General features: G+C 37.8%; 2 protein-coding genes across 3 annotated transcripts in view; one reads left to right on the top strand and one right to left on the bottom strand.

The window, feature by feature from the left end:
• The window catches only part of ZP2 (zona pellucida glycoprotein 2), a 35,320-nt gene extending 28,320 nt beyond the window's left edge, over positions 1 to 7,000 (bottom strand). Inside the window, exon 1 of one of the 2 annotated variants that reach the window (XM_027527767.1) lies at positions 6,795 to 7,000. In XM_027527767.1, coding sequence (XP_027383568.1) covers positions 6,795 to 6,928 — 134 coding nt within the window. In that variant the 5' untranslated portion in view covers positions 6,929 to 7,000. The remainder of the gene's footprint in view (positions 1 to 6,794) is intronic. The other variant, XM_027527770.1, reaches the window with a different exon arrangement.
• A 4,572-nt stretch (positions 7,001 to 11,572) lies between these two features.
• ANKS4B (ankyrin repeat and sterile alpha motif domain containing 4B) lies at positions 11,573 to 23,250 on the top strand. Its single transcript, XM_027527581.1, has 2 exons — positions 11,573 to 11,788; positions 21,100 to 23,250. The coding sequence occupies exons 1-2, from the start codon at positions 11,625 to 11,627 to the stop codon at positions 22,172 to 22,174; spliced, it is 1,239 nt and encodes a 412-aa protein (XP_027383382.1). The 5' UTR covers positions 11,573 to 11,624; the 3' UTR covers positions 22,175 to 23,250.
• The last annotated feature ends 788 nt before the right edge of the window (positions 23,251 to 24,038 follow it).

Raw genomic sequence — 24,038 nt, 5'->3', positions numbered from 1 at the left:
AGAAAAACACCAATACAGTATACTAAAGCATATATGTGGAATTTAGAAAGATGGTAACAATAACCCTGTATATGAGACAGCAAAAGAGACACTGATGTATAGAACAGTCTTTTGGACTCTGTGGGAGAGGGAGAGGGTGGGATGATTTGGGAGAATGGCATTGAAACATGTATAATATCATATATGAAATGAGTTGCCAGGTCAGGTTCAATGCACAATACTGGATGCTTGGGGCTGGTGCACTGGAACGACCCAGAGGGATGGTATGGGGAGGGAGGAGGGAGGAGGGTTCAGGATGGGGAACACATGTGTACCTGTGGTGGATTCATTTTGATATATGGCAAAACCAATACAATATTGTAAAGTTAAAAAAAAAATACCCAGAGTAGCAGATTGGATTAAAAAAAACAAGGCTCCAATATGCTGCCCATAAGAGACCCACTTTAGGCCAAGGACACAAATAGATTGAAAGTAAGGGATGGAAAAAGATATTTCATACAAATGAAAATGACAAGAATTAAAGCTGAAGCTCCCCTGCCCCCCTCCAAAAAAGCCTAGGTACCTCAGAATGTGATTATATTTGGAACTAGGGTCTTTACAGAGATGATTAAGTTAAAATGAGGTCTTTAGGGTAGGCCCTAATACAATATAATTTGTGTCCTTATGAGAAGAAGGAATTTGGGCATAGACATATACAGAGGGAAGACAACGTGAAGATATGGGGAAGATGACCTTTTATAAGTCAAGGACAGAGGCCTGGGACAAATCTTTCCCTCATTGCCCTCAGAAGAAACCAGTTCTGCCAGCACTTTGATCTCAGATTTCTATCTTCCAGAACTCTAAGAAAAAAATTCTGATGTTTAAGCCACCGAGTTTGAGATACTATTTTTAGCAGCCTTTGTTGTTGTTGTTGTTGCTAAGTTGTGTCCAACTCTTTGTGACCCCAAGGACTGCAGCACGCCAGACCTCCCTGTCCCTCCCTATCTCCTGGAGTTTGCTCAAACTTATGTCCTTTGAGTTGGTGATACTAACCAACCATTTTATCCTCTGTCACCCTCTTCTCCTTTTGCCTTCAATCTTTCCCAGCATCAGGTCTTTTCCAATGACTTGACTGTTCACATCAGGTGACAGCCTTAGAGAACCACTATAAACTCTCAGACTGAAATAAAACTCTGTGTGACTATGAGATATATGTTCTTTTTACTGTGTTGTAAGGTATGTTGTTGTTATTTAGTTGGTAAGTTGTGTATGACTCTTTTGCGATCCCATGGACTGTAGCCCACAATGCTCCTCTGTTCATGAAATTTCCAAGGCAATAATATTGGAGTGGGTTGCCATTTTCTTCTCCAGGGAATCTTTCCGACCCAGGGATCAAACCTGTGTCTCCTGCTTGGCAGGTGTTCTTTATCACTGAGCCACTGGGTACAGGATGATGAAAACTCCAGATCCCAGTTGTTCTTATTTTTGAAAAGAAACATGCAGATGAAAGAGAAAAAAACTTAAGAAAATGAAGAGTTTCCTTTATGACTTAAGAATCTACATTCTTAACCATTACTGTACTCTGGCTTTATTTCAGTACAATGCTCAACATTCACATTTTCCTGTCTTCCCAGTCCAAATATCAGCTTTGAGAAATGGTTTTAATGGTATTTGATAATCTGCTTTAAGAGTGCTATAACACACCTCCCCTATGTCATAATCCTGCTATCTTGAAACAAAATGGCAGCTAATGTAGGTTTCCCAATGGTCCCTGTTTCTGAAGTTTTTATAGAACTTAAACTTTGGGTGAGGAATCAGGCCATATGATTTATGTTGATTGAGCTTTTCAATTCTTAAAACCGCAATTAATTAGGAAAGGGAAAAGGCATAAGATAAAAGGAAATTTGTCCAGCTAACAGTCAGTTAATCCAAGTATGAAATTTAAATTCATAGCCCCTGCTTAGAGTATCTAATATTCACATTTTAAAGAATTTGTTTTTTGGAAACCTTTATAAAGCTCTCCACTGTTACAATGTATTGCCATCTGGAGTTTAGCATTTATAAAATGTGCAGTTAAGGGATGCCAAGATATGCCTCATGCAGACCAGATGGTACAATAACAGCTCTGTCTGTTTTTCTGGCAAAAAAAAAAAAAAAAACATAGGACTTTGAATGTCTTGAAACTTATGTGAATAAATTAAACCCCATCAATACTTCAGGGACATTATAATTTCAATACTCCATTTATCCACCTAAATATTTTCATAAATGCTTTCATTTGAAGAAAAAGCAAAGGGGAAGACAATGGTTCTTTTGATTGCTTCATGTTTGTGTTTAACAATGTTTCAAAGGAAAACACCACCAATGATCTGCAGTGTGGGAAAGAAAGTTGCTCTGTACTTTGAGTTACCTATGAGTTTAAATGAAAAGCAGGGTTGTTGAAATCTCTTTGATAGAAAAAGTCCACATCAAATTGGTTGAACAGTTTTAGCACTGTGATGAAGAGAAAAAATACATATGTAAGTGACATTTCTTAATAATCCATATGAAAATGTCTCTACTGCAACAGATACATTTATCATAAACCAATTCAGCACATATAGTTGTGTGTTAACGATGCCTGGTTCTGCCCGGGCCTGATTCATCTAAGCTTTCTGGATAACAACAGGGCTTTTGTAATCCCCTTTATTTTCATTTACTTTCTGTTATTGCTTTTATTTTCAATAGAATTTATAATCAGATACTCATTAGACGAAGTAATCTTGTTAAAAGTAAATTTTCTGCTTGGATCTTTTCATTTTCCTTACTACATAAAAATTGTGCTTCCCTACCAGACAAGGGAATTTCCTCTGTAATTAGATGTGAATAGCTTTGAAGAGCAAACAATGTGTGCTTTTGAAAGCCAGATCCCTTGTGGTTCAGGGGGCAATCTCATTAATAAAAACATGGGTTGCACAAGCTGTTGAATTTCTTTCCCAAAGAGCAGTGAATGGTTTTTCAGAACAAAGGAGAAGATTGTTTTCCACTTTGCTGGCATGGTTTTTTTTGGGGTGGACTGGAAGTATTATCTAGCACTAGTCTTTATCTCTTCTTTTCCTCTCCCTGAGCAAAGGATCATATACAACTCTCTTATATAGATAGATCAGAGTCCTGAATAAATCCTCCATCCAAAGGCTACTTGGCCAGGATTGCTTTCATAGTACATGGGACTCCTGTTCAGACCACTCAGCTATCAGGTAGCTGCTATTAAACAAGAGAGGTCACAAAATTATAAACACAACAATGAAGAGTTGAAAATGGCATTGCTCTGTGGGGAAAAGGAGACCCATTGGTGAGAGAATCTCTGCAAATGCTGTCTCTGGAAGCTCGTTAACCCTGTTTTCTTATGAGTCTTTGGCAAAAAGAAGTGGTATCTAGGCAGAAGGGCTCTCAGAATTACATTCTTGGGGATCCTGGTAATAGGTTGAGTTTCTGGAGTTTTAGAAAAACAAAGAAGGAAATAGAGCCTACGCCTCTGAATCTAAGCAGCAACCAGTGACACAGAAGTCACTTGCAGGATGTTTCACTAAAGTTATACTAATACTGCAGGAGTATAGGGAGATGTGGGTAGCAGGGTTTGTTGCAACAGGAAGGTTGATGAGAGCCTTAACTAGCCAGTTAGAAGAACAATACAAGGAATGGTCATCACCACTTAAGCCTAATCCTCAAAATCTCTGTATGTATGGCAGGTCTTCTCTGACCTTCCTAGAGAATAGCAGCCTACTGTTGGAACAGACACAAACACTTATTTCCATAAGGACAATATAGTCAAAAGTCTCAATTGCCACACGATTATCCAACCCCTCATAAGGAATTGATGATAGGATCATGAACAATTTCCTCCAACTTTATCCACAAAGAAATAGAGACTCAAATAGATGGAATAACTTACATTAGACCATATGGACTCTATCTAGCTCCAAGTTCAACTCTCTTTCTCAACCTCCTCTTTAAGGAATGAGGTAAAGAGGAGTTTCAAGTTCAGAAAGATTTATTTCTGCTTTCCCTCTCCCTCCCCATCCAATTTTCTCTAGGAAGTTTTCTTAGGGAAATGCCAAAGTGTGCCAAGGGAAGCCTATATATATATAGGTGGTGGGCTCAGTGGTAAAGAATACACTTGCTAATGCAGGAAAACCAAGTTATATCCCTGGGTCAGGAAGATCCCCTGGAGAAGGAAATGGCAACCCACACCAGTATTCTTGCCTGAGAAATCCCACGGAAAAAGGGCCTGGCAGGCTATAATCCATGGACTTGCAAAGAGTTGGACATGACTGAGCGACTAAACAACAACAACAAATATATAGATGAGTGTGTGTGAGTGTGTGTGTGTGTGTGTATCTCAGTTTTTTACCATTTCACAGGAAGAGTTTAAGTCCAAGTCATAAGTACTACTGGAGTTGAGAAACTCTTCTTTCTCCTCTTTGTCTTCCATTTGCAGTCCTTATTCCTCTCCTTTATAATTGCTCCAGCTTCCTTTTCCTTTGCTTCTACCCTAATTCTTATTCTTCTCCTCTTCTCATCATCCTTATCGTTATCACCATCATGATCTTTATCTGTCAGCAGACTCCTTCTGTGATTGGCACTTAGCATTCTATTACTGTAGAATAGAATAGAACGCGATACTGTATAGTAGAACAGAGCATTCTATTAATCCGTTTATCTTTGAGAAGCCCTTTCTCAGGTTACATATGATTTTCTATTTTAGAGTACATTAATGAATGCACTTGTGTCTAAATTTCAGTGGCTCAGGCAAAAATGATAGAGAAACAATGTTACCTTGTTCTGAAAGGGTCCACAGTCATGTTTGGATATTTCACTTTTTATAGGATAAAAAAGATTCCTTTTTTTAAAAAGCAAATAAATAAGGATTTGCTTCTACAGCTTCCACTGTTCTCATAGAAACCAAAAAAAGAAAAAATATTGACCTTTAAAGCTAACTATTGTAAGGATTTGCAGATGAAAGCTTTTGCTTTTTCAGTGTGGGTTTTAATTTATCTTAGAATAAAGACCCCACTCCAGTACTCTTGCCTGGAAAATCTGTGGATGGAGGAGCCTGGTAGGCTGCAGTCCATGGGGTCGCTAAGAATCGGACACGACTGAGCGACTTCACTTTCACTTTTCACTTTCTTGCATTGGAGGAGGAAATGGCAACCCACTCCAGTGTTCTTGCTTGGAGAATCCCAGGGACAGGGGAGCCTGGTGGGCTGCCATCTCTGGGGTCGCACAGAGTCAAACACGACTGAAGTGATTTAGCAGCAGCAGAATAAAGACTTAAACAAAAATAGATGAGGAATAAACAGCTACAGACTTCAAGTATATACCTCCCTCACATCAATACCATGAACTATTCCAAGCATATTATTTTGTAACAATGTGGGAAATATTTATAGTGCATTAAAGAGAGGAAAAAACACAATGCAAGATGATGACAATGATGCAAAAGTTATATCACAAAAACATATAAACAGTTAATCAGTTGTGTAAGGATGATGGGTTCTAATTTTATTGCAATGTCTTCAGAGAATATGAGCTACATGAAACCTACTATTTGATGTTTATTGAGGCCTGCATGGGTTCTATTAGGTTCTATTTTATATAACAGAATGTTACAAATATTCTCAGTGTGCTTTTAAAGAACATGCATTTTCTATTGAATACAGTGTTCTATATAGGCTTGTTAGATAAAGCTTTTTAACTGTATTCAAATTTTTCATACCTTTCCTAATCTTAAGTCTGATTGATATATAATATTAAGGGAGTGTGTTAAAATCTCTTGCTATGATAGCAGATTTGTTCTTTCTCTTTAAATTCTATTAATATTTGTTTTTTCTATTTTGAGGCTATATTACTTGGTACATACAAGTTTAGAACTATCATATTTTCTTGATAAATTTTTCATCACTATCTCTTTATCCTTGGTAATTGTTTGGCTTAAACTACATTTTTGTCTGATACAAATATAGCTATACCAATTTGTTGTTAGTATTTTCTTGATATAGCTTTTCCTTTTTTGCTTTCACTTTTTGTTGTTGTTGCTATTGTATATTTTAAGTGTGTCTATTACAAATAAGACATGGCTGAGTCTTCTAACTGGTGAATTTGCTCTGTTTACATTTACTTTGATTACAGATCAATTTGAACCATGTTTTCATTTTATATTGTGTTCTTTATTTACACTAATTTTTCTGTTCTTTTCCTTCTTTCCATAAGGCTAAAGTTTAAGTTAATGATTTCAGATTTTTCTTCTTTTCTATTAGTAACATAAGCATTAAAAACTGTAAAGTTCTCCCAGTTCTGTTTTAATTGTGTCCTGTAAATGTTGAAATGTTTGTTTTCATTTTCATTAAGTTCAAAATATCTGATAAAGGATTTTTATCTAGGACGTATAAAGAACTCTTATAATTCAATAATAATAAGACAACCTAATAAAAAAATTTTTAATGTAAAATAGCTAATAAGCACTTAAAACATTATCGACATTGTTACTCATTAGGAAAAAAAAATTTAAACAACAGTGGTACCACTTCACATCCACTAAGATAACTTTAAATGAAAAGGCAAATAATAAAGGCTGCAAGGATATGAAAAGGCTTACAGCCTCTGTTTTGCCAAAAGTTTTACTTTCATTTTAGATTCAAAGGATTTGTTAACAAAAGAAACCATTCATTACACACAAATGAACAATTTGAATTTTTGTAGATTATTTGACTTAACTTCAATATACAGTCATTAAAATAAAAGCAATAGAAACAATAGAGAGAATTAATAGCACATACATCACCAAATCGCACAGACCAACATCCAGAATTAAACAGCACTGGGAAGTCCCTCGTAAACAGCAACGTGGAGTCCCAGTTCGGAAATGACCTTGGGCAGTGTATCCACTCACTGGTGACATTTCAGATTGCATTTTCGGGGGCTCCTGCTTATAATCCCAGGTTGCAAACTGATATCATCATCAGTTTGCATACTAAAATGCAGTTCCTGTTTTACTTTAACCTTTTTACAGTGCTATTTATCTTGTGAGTCAAAGGGTTTCTTTAGACTCCATGTGGTTGACCAGACCTCCAGGGGCTCAAGAATTCCAAGAGCCATCTGTTATGTCTTCTTTGGAGAAATGTCTATTTAGTTCTTTGGTCCATTTTTTGATTGGGTCATTTATTTTTCTAGAGTTGAGCTGTAGCAGTTGCTTGTATATTTTTGAGATTAGTTGTTTGTCAGTTGCTTCATTTGCTATTATTTTCTCCCATTCTGAAGGCTGCCTTTTCACCTTGCTAATAGTTTCCTTTGTTGTGCAGAAGCTTTTAAGTTTAATTAGGTCCCATTTGTTTATTTTTGCTTTTATTTCCAATATTCTGGGAGGTGGGTCATAGAGGATCCTGCTGTGATGTATGTCGGAGAGTGTTTTACCTATGTTCTCCTCTAGGAGTTTTATAGTTTGTGGTCTTCAGATGGCTAACAAACACATGCAAAGATGCTCAACATCACTCATTATCAGAGAAATGCAAATCAAAACCACTATGAGGTACCATTTCACGCCAGTCAGAATGGCTGCGATCCAAAAGTCTACAAGCAATAAATGCTTGAGAGGGTGTGGAGAAAAGGGAACCCTCTTACACTGTTGGTGGGAATGCAAACTAGTACAGCCACTATGGAGAACAGTGTGGAGATTCCTTAAAAAACTGGAAATAGAACTGCCTTATGATCCAGCAATCCCACTGCTGGGCATACACACCGAGGAAACCAGAAGGGAAAGAGACACGTGTACCCCAATGTTCATCGCAGCACTGTTTATAATAGCCAGGACATGGAAGCAACCTAGATGCCCATCAGCAGATGAATGGATAAGCAAGCTGTGGTACATATACACAATGGAGTATTACTCAGCCATTAAAAAAAATACATTTGAATCAGTTCTAATGAGGTGGATGAAACTGGAACCTATTATACAGAGTGAAGTAAGCCAGAAAGAAAAACACCAATACAGTATACTAACGCATATATATGGAATTTAGAAAGATGGTAACAATAACCCTGTGTACGAGATAGCAAAAGAGACACTGATGTATAGATCAGTCTTATGGACTCTGTGGGAGAGGGAGAGGGTGGGGAGATTTGGGAGAATGGCATTGAAACATGTATAATATCATGTATGAAACGAGTCGCCAGTCCAGGTTCGATGCACGATACTGGATGCTTGGGGCTGGTGCACTGGGACGACCCAGAGAGAGGGTATGGGGAGGGAGGAGGGAGGAGGGTTCAGGATGGGGAACACAGGTATACCTGTGGCGGATTCATTTCGATATTTGGCAAAACTAATACAATATTGTAAAGTTTAAAAATAAAATAAAAAAAAAAAAAAAAAGAATTCCAAGAGCCACTTACTTTCTTATCTAAAGGGCTACCTGGCTTTCTATGCTTGCAGACAGGCACGGAGTCTGGGTAGTGTACAGGCAGGTCAGCAGCAAGGTCAGAAGCCTGCTCTCCTGCTTCTGAAGACTGAACAAGACTTTCTCCATTTCAATTTCCCTAACAGTCTGGGCTGCCGTCTATGGGGTCGCACAGGGTTGGACACGACTGAAGCGACTTAGCAGCAGCAGCAGCAACAGTCTCATACACCAAAGCCTTTGACTGCGTAGATCACAACATACTGTGGGAAATTCTTCAAGAGATGGGATTACCAGACCACCTTACCTGCCTCCTGAGAAATCTGCATGCAGGTCAAGAAGCAATAGTTAGAACCGAACATGGAACAACATGGTTTCAAATTGGGAAAGGAGCATGTCAAGGCTGTATATTGTCACCCTGCTTACTTAACTTATATGCAGAGTACATCATGCAAAATGCCAGGTTGGATGAAGCACAAGCTGGGATCAAGATTGCTGGGAGAAATATCAATAACCTCAGATATGCAGATGACACTACCCTTATGGCAGAAAGTGAAGAGGAACTCAAAAGCCTCCTGATGAAAGTGAAAGAGGAGAGCAAAAAAGCTGTCTTAAAACTCAACATTCAAAAATCGAAGATCATGGCATCCAGTTTTATCACTTCATGGCAAATAGATGGGGAAACAATGAAAACAGTGACACATTTTATTTTCTTGGGCTCCAAAATCACTGCAGATGGTGACTGCTGCCATGAAATTAAAAGATACCTGCTCCTTGGAAGAAAAGCTATGACCAACCTCAACAGCATATTAAAAAGCAGACATACTTTGCTGACAAATGTCTGTATAGTCAAAGCTATGGTTTTTCCAGTAGTCATGTATAGATGTGAGAGTTGGACCATAAAGAAAGCTGAGTGCCGAAGAATTGATGCTTTTGAACTGTGGTGTTGGAGAAGACTCTTGGGAGTCTCTTGGACTGCAAGGTGATCAAACCAGTCAATCCTAAAGGAAATCAATCCTGATTATTCATTGGAAGGACTGATGCTGAAGCTGTAGCTCTAATACTTTGGCCCCTTGATGTAAAGAACTGACTCATTTGAAAAGACCCTGAGGCTGGGAAAGATTTAAGGCAGGAGGAGAAGGGGACGATGGAGGATGAGATGGTTGAATGGCATCACTGACTTCATGCACATGAGTTTGCGCAAGCTCCAGGAGTTGGTGATGGACAGGGAAGCCTGATGTGCTGCAGTCCATGGGGTCACAAAGAGTCAGACATGACTGAGTGACTGAACTGAACAGTTTCAAACATTGCTGATGGAAATGAAAATCTATACAGTCACTTTGGAAAACAGTTTGTTAATTTCTTAAAAAGTTAAATATAAATTGCCATATAATTGAGAAATTCCATTTGTTGATTTATACCTTAGATATGTGAAAGTATATGTCCACACAAAAACTTGTACAATCATGGTAGCAGTATTCATAAAAACAAAATGTGGAGACAATTCAAATGTCTATGAACTGTTGAAAGAATAAAGAAAATTTGGTGTATTAGTATAGTAGAATGCTATTCAGAAATAAAAGGGAAGGAAATAATGTTACATGCTGTAAAATGCATGCACCTCAAAAATTTATGTGAAGCTACAAAAGGCTATATATTGTATGATTCCATTTACATGAAATACCTACAAATAGCAAATCTGTAGAGACAGAAAACAGATTTGTGGTTTCCTGAGGCTGGGAATGAGAAAGAGGAGTGATTACAAATTAGCATGAGGGATATTTGAGGGGTCACAGATTTGTTATAAAACTGGATTATGGTTGTTACCAAACAGAAGTTGGGTCTGCTCACTGTCTGTGTGGCAAAGCCAATCTACTGACACTAGGCTGTGGTGAAGGAAAATGCAGCATTTATTGCAGGGTGCCAAGCAAAAACTTTTACTTGAAAGACCCAAACTCACCAGTGGCTTTCAGGGAAGGGTTTTTAAGGACAATGTGAGGAAAAGGGTCACAGGCTGTGTGACCAGCTCATCCACAGTTCTTGATTGGTTATTGGTGAAGTAACAGGGTGATATTTTGAAAATCTCAGTCATCAACCTTCTGGTTCCAACTGGTTTGGAGTCTATGTGTTGATGGTCAGCATGCAGTTAACTTTTTCCACCTGGTGAGGGGTTCTGCTGCTGCTGCTGCTAAGTCACTTCAGTCGTGTCCGACTCTGTGCGACCCCATAGACGGCAGCCCACCAGGCTCCTCTGTCCCTGGGATTCTCCAGGCAAGAACACTGGAGTGGGTTGCCATTTCCTTCTCCAATGTATGAAAGTGAAAAGTGAAAGTGAAGTCGCTTAGTCATGTCTGACCCTTAGTGACCCCATGGACTGCAGCCCACCAGGCTCCTCCATCCATGGGATTTTCCAGGCAAGAGACTGGAGTGGGGTGCCATTGCCTTCTCCGGGTGAGGGGTTCAGTGTCTGCAAAATAGCTCAAGCATGTTGTTTAGGATATTATCTATCAGCATTAAGGAGGAATTAATGCCCTTGACTTTGTTTTATGGCTAAACAATTATTATTTTGTTTTGCTTGACTTTTTCTTTGTTTCTACCTTTTCTCACTTCTCTGATTAAATCTGCTCTTTAGAACTTGGAAAGGGCCTAAAAGGCTACAGCTTTTCTACAAACAAGAGGTAGTGGACTGGTAAGGAGAGGGTCTGTCTCTGGCAAGTTCCTACAGGGGCCTGCTTGGTTTCATGGTGACAATTACACAACTCGAAATTTAGTAACAATCATTGAATTTTGCACTTAAAATGGATGAATTTCATAATGTGTAAATTATACCTCAATACAACACTTTAGAAAAATGGACTGCTCCAATGAGCTAACCTAGTTCTGAGTTGTTTTGAAATTATTTTCTTCATTCTGTGCCTAGATGACCAATATTATATTCAACACTTGTTAAGAGACAAGAAAAATGTGTCTCTTTTAAGACATTCAAGATGAACACAGCAGTCCTCAATTTTCAATGTCATGGCCATTCCAGAGAGAGAAGGTCTAAGTTCAGTGCCATGAATCTTTCTGGCTGCTTTCCACGGAGGGAGGCTGGAGTGAGCTTTGCCCTGGGCTGACACTGTTCCTTGTCACTGATTAACCAGCTTTATAAGAAGGCTGCTTCACTGACATCCTGTTCCGCCTGGAGAGTGATTTGGCAAAGCTTCGGAGAGCAGAAAAATGTCCACTCGCTATCATCAAGCTGCTAGTGATAGCTACCTGGAACTTCTGAAGGAGGCTACCAAGAGAGATCTGAATCTTTCTGACGAAGATGGCATGACTCCCACACTCCTAGCAGCCTACCATGGGAACTTGGAAGCCCTAGAAATAATCTGCAGCAGAGGGTAAGTTTAACCCAATGGTTTTGACTGGAAACTGTTTATGGGAGGATTTTGTAGACAGGAGCAAGAGGCAGGGAATTAGTGAAAATACTTTGCTCTCATTCTAGTCTGTGTAAAAATTGTCTTTCTAGAGGAAATGAGAAAATTTCCCAGCGATAAATTCTCTTTCTACACTGAGAACTGGCACCATGGGGTGGCTGATCCCTTATGAGCCACATACACAGAAATCCTGAACTCTAAGTCACTATTATTTCCCTTGAGGGTAAGATATTTGAATTCTGTGGCTTTAAAACTCCTTTCCATGACATGTAAATGCTTGACTCTTTAAAAAAGATCAGTGATCTACCTGGTTTTAAGACGTCAAGTATAATTGGAACAAATGATGTGTTTTGTTTTTTTTTTTTTCATCTGTGCCATTAAAATTTCGTAGCCTTAAAAAAAAATACTCAATCTAAGTGCAAGCTAATGGTTCTTAGATGAAATTTCTGGCTTTATAAGCTATAAAAGGGACCTTCAGCCTATCTTAATTACCACTCTGGCTGTCAAATACATACATGTACATATACTCTCCCTTCAAGTTCTAAAGCAGATATTAGCTAGCTCCTGTCTTCTACTTGTTGCTGAAGGGGCTAGTCACCATTGACAACTATAACTCCAAGAAGACTAAAGAAAGAAAAAAAGACAATGTGAGTAAAGGAGGCAAGTGAATTTATACATATTAATATATAACGTATGTATTTATTAATACCTATATCTGCTCTGTGTCAGCCATTTTGCTAGATCAACAAGAGAAATATGATTCTTCCCATCTTCATATGGTGATCAGATCCGAGGGAAGAAATGTCATGAATGTGTTATAAAGGGGTAAAGAGAGAACACTAAATAAATAAGACAGGTATCCCAATCTAGGTAGTGAGGGAAGGTTTTCTTGAGCATGTAAACTGGAGTTTGAACTATAAGCAGTTGGCCAGATGAAGGTGGAAGGAAAAGTGTTTCTCCTGAGGAAGAGCACTGTATTCTAGGCCCTGAAGGGGTCAAGTATGGCTGGAGATGGCTTGAGTGGGGAGAGGCCAAGTTGTAAGCGAGGAGACCAGACACAAGAGTCTTGTAGACTCTCTTAAGGAATTGAATTTTTTCCCAAGGACACGGAAAGGCACTGTGGTGGGTTTGCACAGGGGAGCCACCTGGTAGCTTTCTGTTTACAAAATTTTCCTCAGGCAGTCGTATAGCAGTTAAAAAAAATGTTCAGGGACTGTTTTGATGGTTGAGATGAGGGGCGAACTGGATTAGAAAAGTGGCAGTGGGAACAGAGAGATGGGGATAGATGGCAATTTGGATGTAGAATTGGTTATAATTGACCGAATGTTGAGTGGGCAGAAGGAAGAGGAGAATCAAGTTTGAGCTTTGACAGGATGTTGGATGTTGGCATCCTTTATTGAAGTGAGAGGCACTTTAAGGAGTTAGAAGAACCGAAGGTAGAGAGAGTTCCTGAGTTGAAGACTATAAATGAGGAAGTGAGTGGAGTTGCTGTACTTCATTCCTTTTAACTTCCATTTTCCACGTTTTACAGACATCACCCTCTGCCTCGACCCTTTCAGCTAAACTCTTCCAGATTGTAACCCTGTATCATCTTTCCTCTTCTCCCAAACTTTCTTATATCACCTCTGCAGGAAGTACAAGATGTCAGTTACAATTTCACAACCAGTGCTGAAAACCCTTTCCCATTTTAAGGTCCAATTTAAATGAGAGGGCCTAGATGTTCTCCTTGCTCTCTCTCTCTCTCTTTCTAAGCCTGAAACATTTTCCTATACAAATTGTTCTATGGTCTTTACTTATGACAAAATTAACATAAACTAAGCCCCCCAAATTAAACTATATATATGCACACAGATTATAAAGAATAAAATATCCTGTTATGTCATATATATAGTGTGTATAAAATATATATAGAACCCACAAATATATGCACACATATATTAAAATATACATATTATATATAAATAATTGTACATGCCTATTTGTACATATACATGAAATAATATACTAAGTAAACACTTTTTGTGTGGTATGCAGTTTTGTTTTGTTTTATTTTTTATGACTCAATATATCATAAACATTTTTTCCATGTCAGCATATATGCAGTTTAACTTTCAGGAACTTCTTAGTATTCTAGTTAATGAATATAGTATATAAATATATTTCTTAGTCAATCTCTCTTTTGGACAACTAACTTGTTTCCCATGGTTTAAATAGTGCTGTGATAATTATCCTTGTACATAAATCTTTGCTCATATTTTCTTGAGAACAAATTCTTCAAAGTGAAATTTCTGGATCGGTTGGCACATATACCATTTAAAGACTTTTTTGGTGTCTATTGACAAATTGCTTTTCAGAAAGTGAGCACCCATTTCTGTCAACATTGTAGGTTCAAAATGATATATCAATGCACAATATATTAATGTTCTTTGGTTACTGGCAGGATTGAAAATTTTTTTATATTTTAAAGTCATTGTATTTCCACTTTTGTGAGCTAAGTATTTATAACCTTGCCCTACTTATATATAGGAGTCTTCAACATTTCTCATTGATTTTTTTAAAGTTAGAATATCAGCCTTTTGTCACCGTGTTTCCAAATATTTTCACAAATCATAATTCATATTTTTGACATCAGATATTTAATATCAGTGAAAATATAAATTTAAATATATATATTAATGTACTTAAGTCTATCAATTTTACTATGTAATTCCAACTTTGAGGTCATGCCTAAATATTGACAGATATTTTCTTTAGTACTTTAGTTTCTTTTTTTATTTTAAATAACTCATATTTTATTTCTTTGATTTGAGATTTGAGAGTGTGATCTAACTATGTCTTCTCCAAATGGCTAGTCATTTGTCCCTAAGCATTTTGTTATATAATCCACTCTTTATGTATTTATTTGGCATGGTAATTTCTCTCAATATAATGTCAAAATCCAGTCCATTGTTTGGTATTTATTAAAAACTGATTATGAGCATGAACATTCTAACCCTGGTTAGTCCTTCCTTCTCGACTCTTGTCTTCTGGATCAGTACTAATACATCCCAGATTTTTTTCCTTCTCTCCAGAAGCACTTAAGATCTGTTAAGTTGGCCTGGTATAAACTTATAAAAATGTCTTATAAGGGTTTTCACAGGTCACCACCCATTTTGATCATTGCATGTGTGTGCTATTCACTCAGTTGTGGCTGACTTCTTGCGACCCCATAGGCTGTACCCCACCAGGCTCCTGTGTCCATAGAATTCTCCAGGCAAGAATACTGGAGTGAGTTGCCATTTCCTTCTCCAGGGGATCTTCCCAACTCAGGGATCAAAACTGGGTCTCCTGCATGGCACGCAGATTTTGATCATAGCCAATCTTTAAGCACTTGTGTGAGAACAAAATGCCCATTACATTTAAGGGGGCTAAAAAGTAAAACCAAACAAAAATTGAATTTAGATGTTAACCTGTTAATGAGGTCTACTGCAGTCTGATGATTTTAGTGTCTTTCTGTTACTACCTGATTGAACTATGGATCATGTGGCAAGCAATAATATCCAAACTCTTGCTTTGTTAAAAACTGTTTTTCTTCCTTTTTTACTTTTAAAGATGGAAAGCAATAATTACATGTCTTACATTGGGAAGATGGCCTCAGTTATACAGAATTTAATTTTGCTTTGACCCGGAGGGATGGTACGGGGAGGGAGGTGGGAGTGGGGTTCAGGATGGGGAACATGTGTACACCCGTGGCAGATTCATGTTGATGTGTGGCAGAACCAATACAATATTGTAAAGTAATTAGCCTCCAATTAAAATAAATAAATTTAAATTTAAAAAAGTAAATAAAAGTAAACAAGTGAAACATGAGCTTTTCAGCGGTAAGCTCCCCTGATTTTAATGGAAAGATGTTAGAATTCATTCAACATTGTTTAAGAGTGTGACATTCTTCTGAAAAATAAAAATGAATTTAATAAAAAAAAAACATGCATAGGTTTTTTAAAGTATTTTTGTTTCATTTTCTAAAATGAAAATAATTTTTTTCCTTTCTGATTCTCAAAGGAATACAAAATTCTTGTAACATTTCATGTCATATTGGAAAATATACTTAATCAAAAATCACATGAATTCTCACAGTCATTAACATTTGGGTATATATTCCTTCAGATGTTTCCCTTTAAGAACATAAACTTAAATGTACCTATGTTCAGCCCTTTTAAAAAGGCAATCACAGTATACAAACTCTTCTGGATTATTCTTCTAATTATTTAATAATACATTATTGACCATCTGCAGTTAAAAGGAGAGATCCATGACATGATTTTCAGTGGCTATATGGTATCCTGCTTTATAGTTTCATTACAATTTATTTAATCAGTTATTTGTTCATGACATTTAATTTGAACCCAGTGTTTGTATAAGATGGAATGAGCATCCTTGATGACCCATCTTTGCACAAGTGTCTGATACTTCCTCAGGATAAATTCCTTAGCAGAATTGTTGATTCAAAGGAGCACTATGTTTTACAGTCTTTCGCACATACTGTGCCAGGAAATTTGAACCACTATGCTTCCTCCTTCACTTCCTCACACTCCTGCCAAAACTGAATATTATTATTCTTTTTATTTGTTGCCTATCTGATAGGCAAACAGATGGTGGTGTATTACTTTCAATTGCATTTATTTGATTACTAATGAGTCTAAATATTCCTTCTTATGTAGAAAAACATTTTTTGAAAAAGTGATTTTTTTTTTTCTGAGAACAACACCAGAAAAAATCAAATCAACTTCAAAAGGAGAAATGGAAATGGAACAGATGCTCAGAGTAATTTAATATAAGAAAATTGCCTATTTTGCAATAATAATAAAAATCCAGGTTTACGAATTATTTCCAAAATGTACTAATCTACTAAAAAGCAAGGGCAAAATATGATTACTTAAAGTCTTTTCATTGAGTTTCTCTTTTGGGAATAAAAAAAGGATAGAAAAAAATCAAATAAAAATTTTATGAATTTAGACCACAGAAACAATATGACATCAATATTGGATTCAGATCAACAAATGAGGGGGATGAGTTTTTGAATAACTGGACAGGTGTGTGTAATGGTTCTATCAAAAAATGTGAAGGACACCAGAGATTGAAAGACAGAGTGAAGAAGAACTCCCAATTGTCAATAGAAAAAATTTTAATTTAAGTAGTACATCAATTTGGAAAGTTGTCTGTAAATAGAATTTCTGCAAGTGGAAATAGGTTAAATGTTCCAGGGCAACTCATGAATCAACTTACTGACAGGTTCATCTTTAAATTTGGAATTTTGTGTTTCTTAAGAAAGGACCAATCTTTAAGGGTCACCTCAGGTTTTCTTCATGTTCTTCCTATTTTTGAAGGATCATTTAAGTTCCCTTGGGTGGGGAAAATTCCACTGTTTTATGACCTGAAGCATGTGGATTTAATCCAACCTCTTAATACTTGTAACATCCTCACCCAAACTCACTCTTCTCAATAATTTCTTTTTTAACTTATCCAATCTAATATCAGGCAAATTTAACCCATATGTTTATATTTGCAGTAATGTCTTAGATGTTTTACAACCTCTCTTTGAAGTCTTTTGAATGTGGTGTTTGGTTAAAATGAATGAAAAGTGAAATTCCATCTTTGAGGGTACTGTGCTTCCCTAAGATACACAACTCTTTTAAGGTTGAAAGAGGTCTGCTTTGATCCAAGACAACTAAATCAGGCAGACTGACTAGACCCCTTTTGAAAAGGGTTGTGCAACAGAACCATGTTATTTAATACTTGCTTTCCTTAGATTCAGTTTCATTTTCTCTCCTTCCTCTTTGAACTTATTTCCCTTCATCTATCTCTGGCCACACTGAGTATATTTCTGGTGTCCCAGATATGTAATGTCACCTCTATGTGCATCTGCTTACACTCACTGTTCTCTCTCCTCAGAAGGACGTTGCCAACTGTCACCTTATGTGGATCCAGCCCACGAGCATGTTTAATTTGGACCTCACTGTAATTTTCTCTTAAAGTTAAGCCAACATTTAAAAATCAAAAAGCTTCACCTGAAATTCTGGATTTCTGGTTTTGTTTGGAAAATGGAAGCTCTGGCAATATTGTGTCTGCTTTTATTCAGGATAGCAATTAGCCACAGCTGAACAATGCCTGTTCTTTTAGATGGAGCTTGAACTTAACTATTCCTTTGTTGGAAAAAAAAAAAACACGTGGCCCCATTAAGTTACTTACATCACATCTTGGCTTCTTTAGGTTGTGTTTGAGACGTCTGCTAGGAGATATAGAAGATACCATACAAAGGACAAAAGACACAGGTTTTGCCCTCTGAGACATACTATCTAAACAGGGCAGGGTGTATTTGACAAATTAAGATTATAAGTGTTGAAAGGCCAGAAGAGTTATTGTAGTGTTGCAAGAGTTTACCACATGGGAAAAAAAAAAAAAAAGAGTTTACCAGATGGGTATGAGAAAAAAATATATGAAATTAAGTATTTTGAGTTAAGAGTCAAAAGAAATGATAACAGGTAAAATTTATTGAGTATTCACTATGTACCAAGCACTTTTGTAATGCTTTATGTATGTTGACTCTATTCACATTATAGTTCTATGAGTAGATAATATTATCCTCAATTTATAGATGAGGACAATGAGTCCTAAAAAAGTTGAACTTGAGACCTCATTGCAGATAAAAGGTAAAGCTGAGGTGAGTTAATGTAAGACCATATTGTGTTGGAGACCATTAGACATGCAGCCAGGCCTGATCCAAAGTGTACTGCAGTGAACTGGTGGGCAAATCAACTGAGTGCTTGGTCTTATTTACCCCTCTGAGAGTTGTTCTTCTTTTTCTTTTTTAAGAGAAAGATTGTGATTGGTGGTAGTGGTGGTAGGGGCAGTGAATGTGTAAGTGCTTTGTAATAAACAAGCATGAAGAAACCAAAGTTTCCCATGGAGGAATTATAATACGAATCTGATTCACTAAATTACAGGACACTGGTTGGGTCACCTTAACTGGCGCAGGTCTTAACCTGCAGTGAACTTAACCTGGGGATCTTGTTAAACTTCAGATTCTGATTCAGGAAGTCTGGGATGAGGTCCAAGATTCTTCATTTCCAACAAACTTGAAGGTGATGTTACTGCTATTTGTCTACGGACTAAACTTTAAATAGCAAGAAACAGAAGGATCACAGTGCATTAACATGCCAGTTGCAAGGGCATGAACCTTTTCTCCTGTTTCACCTGCTGCTTACCAGGAATGTTAAAACACCTTCTTAGACTCTCTCTCCTGCCATCCCATGGGTCTAGCCTGGCCAAAGGTTGCAGAGATCCTGATTTTGGAGTCTGGACTAGGGCAAGGGAAGGTGCCCTTTTGTACCTGTATTATCAGAGTTCTCAACAGTGCCTTGGGGGTCAGAGCCATAGTTAACAGTAAGTTATTACTTTTCATTTATGCTTGTTCGTAACTTAAGGCCTCACAGGAGAAGGGCAAGGGGTGGTGATTTAGCCTGGGGCAGGATTCTAGTAGACATTCATTCCACAAATCTTCTTTACCTACCATGTACCCTTAATGCTATCTAATATTGCCCCCAATTCTACCTTAAACCATTGTAGTGTTAGTTGCTCAGTCATGTCTGACTCTGCAACCCCATGGATTATAGCCCACCAGGCTCCTCTATCCATGGAATTCTCCAGGCAAGAATACTAGAGTGGGTAGCCATTCCCTTCTCCAGGGGATCTTCCCAACCCAAGGATCAAACCAGGGTCTCCTGCATTATAGGCAGATTCTTTTATATCTGAGCCATTAGGGAAGCCCAAACCATTTGTTATTACGTGAAAGTAAAGTGAGGAATCAATAGACCCTTTGTACAAATATTAGTCGTATTAGACACTGCTTCCTGCCCAACATCCATTCGTCTTTTCTTTCTTGCTGTTGGAAAACCAGTTTTGTTGTTATTTATTTCCTTACCTGTGACTCAGAGGAGGTAACAGTTATGTGCTGGAACTGTAACTGAGCAAGTGGGTTTGCTGCCCACTGTGCAATGGAAAGACCAAGGCAATGGTCTTTGCAGAGAGAAAATGCTTTATTGAAGGGTGGAAAACAAGGAGACAAGAGGCACTGCTTTAGATTCATCTCCTTGATTGGCTTTTGAATGGGAAATAAGGAAAAAGAGGGGGAGGCTGCTTAGAAACAAATGATGGAAAGTAAGTGTAAGTTTCAATGTAAGTTTCAGGAGTGAAGGCTGGACAGTCCTTCATGCCTCTCATGGGTTACATGTGCAGTTTTAAAGGTGAAAGGGCCCAGTCCGTAATATGTAATGGATTTTAAGCCTGTGATATCCAGAGTGCACGATCAGTCATTCGAGTCCCTCAGGGCATCTGTGTGATGCTCATGCTCAGTTGGAGGGACTTTCTGCAAGTTGTTTCCACATCTGTGATTTCCCTGGTACTCTGTGAAAGAGGTTTGGTGTTCTTGATGTTTCTACCTTATCAACCTTGATCCTTTAAGGTACAGGATGTGGTTTCAGAGCCAGCTCTATGTAACAAGCTCAGGAGAGATGATTGCTAAGGTTTTAGGAAGTCTGAATCAGATAAACAATTCATTATTAAAAATAAAATTATATAAACGTAAATTTAATAAATTATATTAAAAAGGTAATACTCAAAACTTATTGCTTTCTAATTATTTTACCACATTTTACTATTATCTTTGCTCTTAAGATTGTGCACATCTATTGAATATCTATGTGGTGGGAATAATTTCTAATCAATTGCTACTATGTCTCTCTTCCAAATTCTGTGTCCAGTAATGTCATATTAGTGCTTAAAATATGTTGTGGTGGTGCATTTACACCACAGAAATTGGCACATGCTATATAAATCAGTGTTTGATTCTTTCCCTTAATGAGATGGTTGTTAACATTTACCAGCATATCATGGGGTAATCCTATCTAGGGGAAACATCTAATTGATCTTAGATAAAGAAGGTAGCTCTGTTTCCTTTCTCCTAGGTATGTGATCTGATTCTGGCCAATGAGACATGAAAGTTACTCATTTGGGGAATTTCTTAGAAAGCTTTTTTGCTTCTAAAAATGAGATATAAGGTAGATATGGATTGTTTCTGGCCATGTGATGCCTAAATGTGACATATTTGGGCTTTTGAAGTTATCTTATAACAATGTCAAGGCAAGATTAACTTGCATTTTGTTCTTTAATTTTTTTATTTCTTAGACCTCATCTTCAGAGAAAAAATTAGTATGTGTTGTTTATATTTTCTTTTCTAGAGGGGATCCTAATAGATGTGACATCTGGGGAAATACTCCTTTACATTATGCAGCCTCCAATGGTCATGCCCACTGCGTCTCATTCCTGATCAACTTTGGTGCCAACATCTTTGCTCTGGACAATGACTTACAGTCTCCACTGGATGCTGCTGCCAGCAGAGAGCAGAATGAATGTGTCGCTCTTCTGGATAAGGCTGCCACTGCCCAGAACATCATGAACCCCAAGAAAGTCACCAGGCAGAAGGAGCAGGCTCAGAAGAATGTCAAGAAGCAGATCAAAGAGTGTGAGAGGCTCCAGGAGAAGCACCAAAATAAGATGGCCCGCACATACAGCAAGGAGGAATCTGGGACTCTTTCTTCTTCCAAGGGAACTTTCTCTAGGTCAGTCCTTTCAAATGCTTCTGCTTCTAACACATTTGGGTCACTGTCTAAGGGTATTAAAGATACCCTCAAGCTTAAGTTCAAGAAGAACAAAGATACAGCAGAGCAGTTAGGGAATGAGAGCAGAAGTGGACAGAAGAATGTGATGGAAGTGTTCAGAGAGGATGAGGAAGATGAACTCTCAGGGGACTTCATAGAGAAGCTCCAGTTCTCTGAAAAGGGGGACAGCTGTATGCAACACGAATCCATTCTCAACCGTCCAGGTCTAGGAAATGTTGTTTTTGGAAGGAATAGAATATTCAGCCCTGAAGACATCTCAGACAGCAGGAGGGAGCTGGGGTTTACAATGCCCAGTGAATTGCTTCAGAGACAAGGAGAAGCTGAGGCTGATGAAGAGGGAGAGGAAAACCACCATGAAGATGATCTGCCTTGGGATGAGGATGAAGTGGAATGGGAGGAAGATGTGGTTGATGCTACTCCCTTGGAAGTGTTCTTGCAGTCCCACTACTTGGAAGAATTCCTTCCTATTTTCATGAGAGAGCAGATTGATCTGGAAGCTCTGCTGCTTTGCTCTGATGAGGACCTTCAGAGCATACAAATGCAGCTGGGTCCCAGGAAGAAAGTTCTTAATGCCATAAATAGAAGGAAGCAGGTGCTACAACAGCCTGGGCAGTTGGTTGACACTAACCTCTGATGGAGTGTTGGGTCAATGGGGTGAGTCTATAGAGGTGGGGGTGATGCTGTAGCCCACTGGAGATATTCCAGGCAATACCTACTCTGTACCCAATACCAGACTACTGGATTTCTAGGGTTTTGGAGGTGTCCACCTAAGAGAGAAGCCCAAAATCTACTCTGAGAAATGCTCTGTACCTAAATTCACATAAACCACTCAAGGAGGTAAGAAATGGGAATAAGGAAATGACATTTCTCTTCAATTATCTTTCTGATATTTTTGAATATAGAAAGGATTAAATGGATGACAGAGAATAGAAAAGACTTTATTTCCTAACTTTGAACTTAAAACTATAGTCTCCTATCACACTAGCCTAATTTCTGATCCTTAGCTCCATGACTTTACCTGTTGATGGAAACTAAGATTCCTCCATTGGCCTGTGGCTTGAGCCCAACTTGAATGTGTCTAACCCTAATCAGTAGATGTTTACATGTTTACAAGTAATAGAAATGGGTCTGTAACATTCCTACTTGGGAACACAGAGAATGTCAGGTAGAGAGAGAGATGAAATAGAATGTATGGTACCTGTATGGACTAAATTTTGTCCTTCCAAAATTTCTATGCTTAATTTCTGATCTTGAGTCTAGGGATTCTAACGCCAGTCATGCTGTGAAGAGGTAGACACACTGGTGATGTGCTTGCATCGCCATGTGAAGATAGAGCAAGAAGACAGCTATCTGAAAGCCACAAAAGGAAGCCTCGGGAGAAACCAAACTTTTTATTGCTTTTATCTTGGACTTCCAGCCTCCAGAGCTATAAGAAAATAAAGTTCTGTTGTTTAAGCCACCAGTCTGTGGTATTTTGTTACAGCAGTCCTAGCAGAATAAGATTGTCCTTAAGACAAGAGAGACAGGGAGGAGAAAATAAAAATACAGAAAAGAAGATTAGATGATTTTTAGGTGGTCAGATGATTTTTTTCCTAAGTGTAAGTGCCTCCTGAAACCTAAAAAAGGAAAAAGAAATCTAGGTTCTTTGTTGAGAAAATTCAATTGTAAAAGTTGAATTTTTGTATGGTTATTATATACATATCTTATTTACTGTTGTCTATCACCATTTCTGCACATCTGAATACATGCAGGTTCTACAATATAAACTGTCAACACTAACACTGCTGCTGCTATTTGAATGGTAATCTCAAATTCAAGATGAAACCCTACTTGAATAGTAAAGCTTCAATGGATTTTTATAGGCAGACATGCATTAAATGGAATTTACCACTGATTACGTGTATAACATAGAAATAGCTTCAGCATGCTTCCTTATTCACAGCTGTTTGTGTTACTTCAAGAGGAACCATGGAGGATACAAATGCTTGAATCTGATGAACAATTGGCACATTCTTCTTCAATCAATGGACTGAAAGTTGTCCATCACTGAATAAATATGTTACACTATGGGATTATGTTTATAAATATCACATTGCATTGTTCTGGAATAAACTGCAATTGTACATGAAATAATGTACATGAAAGCAATTTTAGAAGGCATTCAAAAAAAGTAGTAGTGTCTGAGTCCTTCTGTATTAGTATTTCATTATTGTAGAGGCCAGGATCCTCTCTCCAAGTAGAGACCAGGATCCTCTCTCCAAATAGACGCCAGAATCTACCTGATGATACACTGCTAGGATATAAGAGAAATATAAGCCACTAGGAGAGTTCTACTGTTATCACAAAGGATGCTTTACAGCAGAGCTTTGTATATCACTGTCAGAGGTTAAAAATAATATAGAAAGCTTGATGATGTATTATAGCAAATGAGAAGTGGCATGGGGGTGGTACAAAGAATTTTGAGCTGGAAACCAGCTTTGGTACTTGGAAGACAGAAT

The sequence above is a fragment of the Bos indicus x Bos taurus genome, chromosome 25, assembly GCF_003369695.1.
Source record: "Bos indicus x Bos taurus breed Angus x Brahman F1 hybrid chromosome 25, Bos_hybrid_MaternalHap_v2.0, whole genome shotgun sequence".
Lineage (NCBI taxonomy): Eukaryota > Metazoa > Chordata > Mammalia > Artiodactyla > Bovidae > Bos > Bos indicus x Bos taurus.
The sequence above is the reverse complement of the archived record's forward strand: the minus strand, read 5'-3'. Positions and strand labels throughout refer to the sequence as shown.